This window comes from Arachis duranensis, chromosome 10, assembly GCF_000817695.3.
Source record: "Arachis duranensis cultivar V14167 chromosome 10, aradu.V14167.gnm2.J7QH, whole genome shotgun sequence".
NCBI lineage: Eukaryota > Viridiplantae > Streptophyta > Magnoliopsida > Fabales > Fabaceae > Arachis > Arachis duranensis.
This window is the reverse complement of record NC_029781.3, coordinates 87699727-87703243: the sequence shown is the minus strand read 5'-3', so window position 1 is coordinate 87703243 and position 3517 is coordinate 87699727. Positions and strand designations below refer to the sequence as shown.

Sequence of the window (3517 nt, the reverse complement as noted above, 5' to 3'; positions counted from 1 at the left end):
TATTCAATAATAAATATGAGCCTTTGAAAAACTTGAAACAGTATAAACTATTCTTTAAAAAACAAACAGAAATAATTTTTGTTTGAAAACGCACATACATACATACAAATCAAGTTTGAAAAGTGTCTTGGCCAGTAAACAAATTGTGCACAAGGTTAAGTTGGGGCTTGCAAGATGGATCATTGATGCACGGATTCCATTCAATGCAATTCAATCGCCTTACTTTCAACCTGCCTTGGACGGCGTTGCTGCAATTGGACCTGGTTTCAAGGGACCGTCATATGATGAAATGAGAGTTCATTTGCTGGCCGATCTTAAGAAGGAGTGTCAGTAGCTTGTTGAAGGCTTTAGGAGCTCATGGAAAAGCACTAGTTGTACACTGATGGCAGATGGCTGGACTGATCAAAGGCAGCGTACGTTAATTAATTTTCTTGTTTATTATTGTCCTGCTGGTATGTCATTTGTTAAGTCTGTTGATGCTTCTGATATGATAAAAACTGCCGATACCTTGTTTAAATTGTTTGCTGAGGTTATTGAGTGGGTTGGGTCTAGTAACATTGTGCATGTGGTTATTGATAATGCTGCAAATTATGTATCTGTTGGAAAACTCATTCATGAAAAGTATCCAAACATTTTTTGGTCTCCTTGTGCTAATCACTGCATCAATCTTATTTTGAAAGACATAGCAAGTATGCCTCACATAGCTGACATTGCCTCTCGTGCTTCAAAAGTGACTGTGTTTGTTTACAATCATATGATTTTCTTGTCACGGCTTAGAAAAAGAAAAGATTGGAAAGAAATTGTTCGACCAGGAGTTACACGTTTTGCTACTGTTTTCATTACTTTGAAAAGTATATATGATCATAAGGAACACTTGCAAGCATTGGTGGTGGAGTGTCAGTAGCTTGTTGAAGACTATAGGAGCTCGTGGAAAAGCACTGGTTGTACACTGATGGCAGATGGCTGGATTGATCAAAGGCAGTGTACGTTAATTAATTTTCTTGTTTATTGTCCTGCTAGTATGTCATTTGTTAAGTCTGTTGATGCTTCTGATATGATAAAAACTGCCGATACCTTGTTTAAATTGTTTGCTGAGGTTATTGAGTGGGTTGGGTCTAGTAACATTGTGCATGTGGTTACTGATAATGCTGCGAATTATGTATCTATTGGAAAACTCAATCATGAAAAGTATCCAAACATTTTTTGGTCTTCTTGTGCTGCTCACTGCATCAATCTTATTTTGAAAGACATAGCAAGTATGCCTCACATAGCTGACCTTGCCTCTCGTGCTTCAAAAGTGACTGTGTTTGTTTACAATCATATGATTTTCTTGTCACAGCTTAGAAAAAGAAAATATTGGAAAGAAATTGTTCAACCAGGAGTTACACGTTTTGCTACTATTTTCATTACTTTGAAAAGTATATATGATCATAAGGAACACTTGCAAGCATTGGTGGTGGACAAATATTTCACTTCTCATAAATTATCCAAGAGTGTCAATGGGAAGATGGTTAGCTCAATTATCTTGGATAGTAAGTTTTGGGACGATTGTATTACTACTGTTATGCTTGTTGGTCCTCTTATTAAGTTATTAAGGCTTGTTGATGCTGATGAGAAACCTTCTCTGGGTATCATGTATGAGGGCATGCAAAAAGCCAAAATTGCTATCAAGACAATGTTTAGAAATATAAAATCTGCATACACACCTTATACAAGTATCTTAAAAATGTTGTGGGATAAGCATTTGAAGCGTGACCTCCATGCAGTAGCATATTTTTTGAATCTAGATTTCTTCTATAGTGAGGGGTTTGTTGAGAAGGCAAATATCTTGAGGTCTTTGCTTGATTTATTTGATATTAAAACTCTTTGCGATAACTCAGTTGCTGCAATGCAAGACATACAGTTGTATCGAGATCAAAAAGAAAGTTTTGGAAGGGAAAGTGCTTTAAAAGCAATTAAGAGACTTGAACCTGGTAAGTTATTATATTTCTATGTTCAATTTACTTTGAAGGTTTTTTTAAATATTGAATGAGAATTGATATTTGACTTTCATATCCTGGTAGGTGAATGGTGGAGGCTACACGGTAGGAGTGCTCCTAACTTGCAAAAAATGGTAATTCGTCTTCTTCATCAAACAACTTCATCATCCGGATGTGAGAGGAACTGGAGCCTCTTTGAACAAATCCATTCAAAGAGGAGGAACCGATTAGAGCATCAAAGGCTAAGTGACATTGTTTATGTGACTTATAATCTACGCCTTCAATCTAGAATGCATCGCAAGAAGAAGAATTATGATCCAATTGACGTTCAAAAACATTGACACAGTAGATTTTTGTGTAATGCCGGATGAAGATGATCCTGAATTTACTAATGGAGACATCGAAGGCATTGAAAATTTAATTTACACGGATAATGCTATGCCTTCATATCCTAAAAATGATTAAAATAGCAAAACTTGTTTCATTTACTAAAGATATCTGTTGTAAAGTTATAACTAACTTTTTCTTGGTTTTCTATTTTATTTTATTAGATGGAGGAGATGTGGAAGTTGATGTGGATTTGCCTAATGTTGCTGATTCTTCAAATACAGCTTCTTTTTGTGGTACTTCTGATGATGGTGGCTTTGGATTACCTGTTTATGATGGAGATATTAGAACACTTAATGATAATTATGATTTTTGATGAGTTGCACCTTTGATTAGTTGAAAACTTGCTAGTAATTATTTCTTTTGAATGTAGAACATTATGGGCTTGTCATTATGTGCGTTTTTTTTAGTTATAAACTTTGATATTTGAAGTTGTTTGTGAACCTCTAATATTAATTTATGGATAATTTATTATGTGAAATTTTAAATTTTATTAAGTTAGAAATTATTGAATTTATATATTTAAAATTATTTTTAGGTTTTTTAATAATTTTATTTAATATTTTATTAAACCAGTTCAATCCCGGTTGAACTCCGGTCGAACCAGTAAACCATTGAACCAGTGACCTCACCGATTTATTGACCGGTCCGGTTCTCGCAACCTTGAAAATTACGGTTAGGGTTAGGAAAAAATAGGATTTGGATAGAGTGTTAATTTAAAACCAAATTTAATCCAATAATAATATCTATAAAATACTATTTAATTATCAACTTAAAATTTATTTTTAAATAAACATTCTAATTCAGTATTAGAAATAATTAAACTAATTTCTTTTTATTCATAAAATAAAGTTCAAAATCTAAATATTCAAATTAAAGTATATAAAATTCTCATTATTTTTCGATTATTAAAACTTTTAAATCAATAATAAGAAAGTACTCAATTAATATAAAAATCTCTGAAAATATATTCTCGAATAAATAAAATAAATCATTAAATAATTTATTATATAATTTTAAAAAATATGGGGTCTTATAGATCCTATATATGTTTCTATTGCTTTTTATTTAATCTTTATTTATGATGCTATAGTTTTCATATGACACATAGATGCAAACAAGTTTTAAATAGAAGATTCATCCAAATAAGT

General features: G+C 32.2%; 1 protein-coding gene across 1 annotated transcript; it reads left to right on the top strand.

Moving 5' to 3' along the window:
- The first annotated feature begins 1021 nt into the window (after positions 1-1021).
- Positions 1022-2320, top strand: LOC127743011 (uncharacterized). Its single transcript, XM_052255676.1, has 2 exons — positions 1022-1973; positions 2064-2320. The coding sequence occupies exons 1-2, from the start codon at positions 1022-1024 to the stop codon at positions 2318-2320; spliced, it is 1209 nt and encodes a 402-aa protein (XP_052111636.1).
- The last annotated feature ends 1197 nt before the right edge of the window (positions 2321-3517 follow it).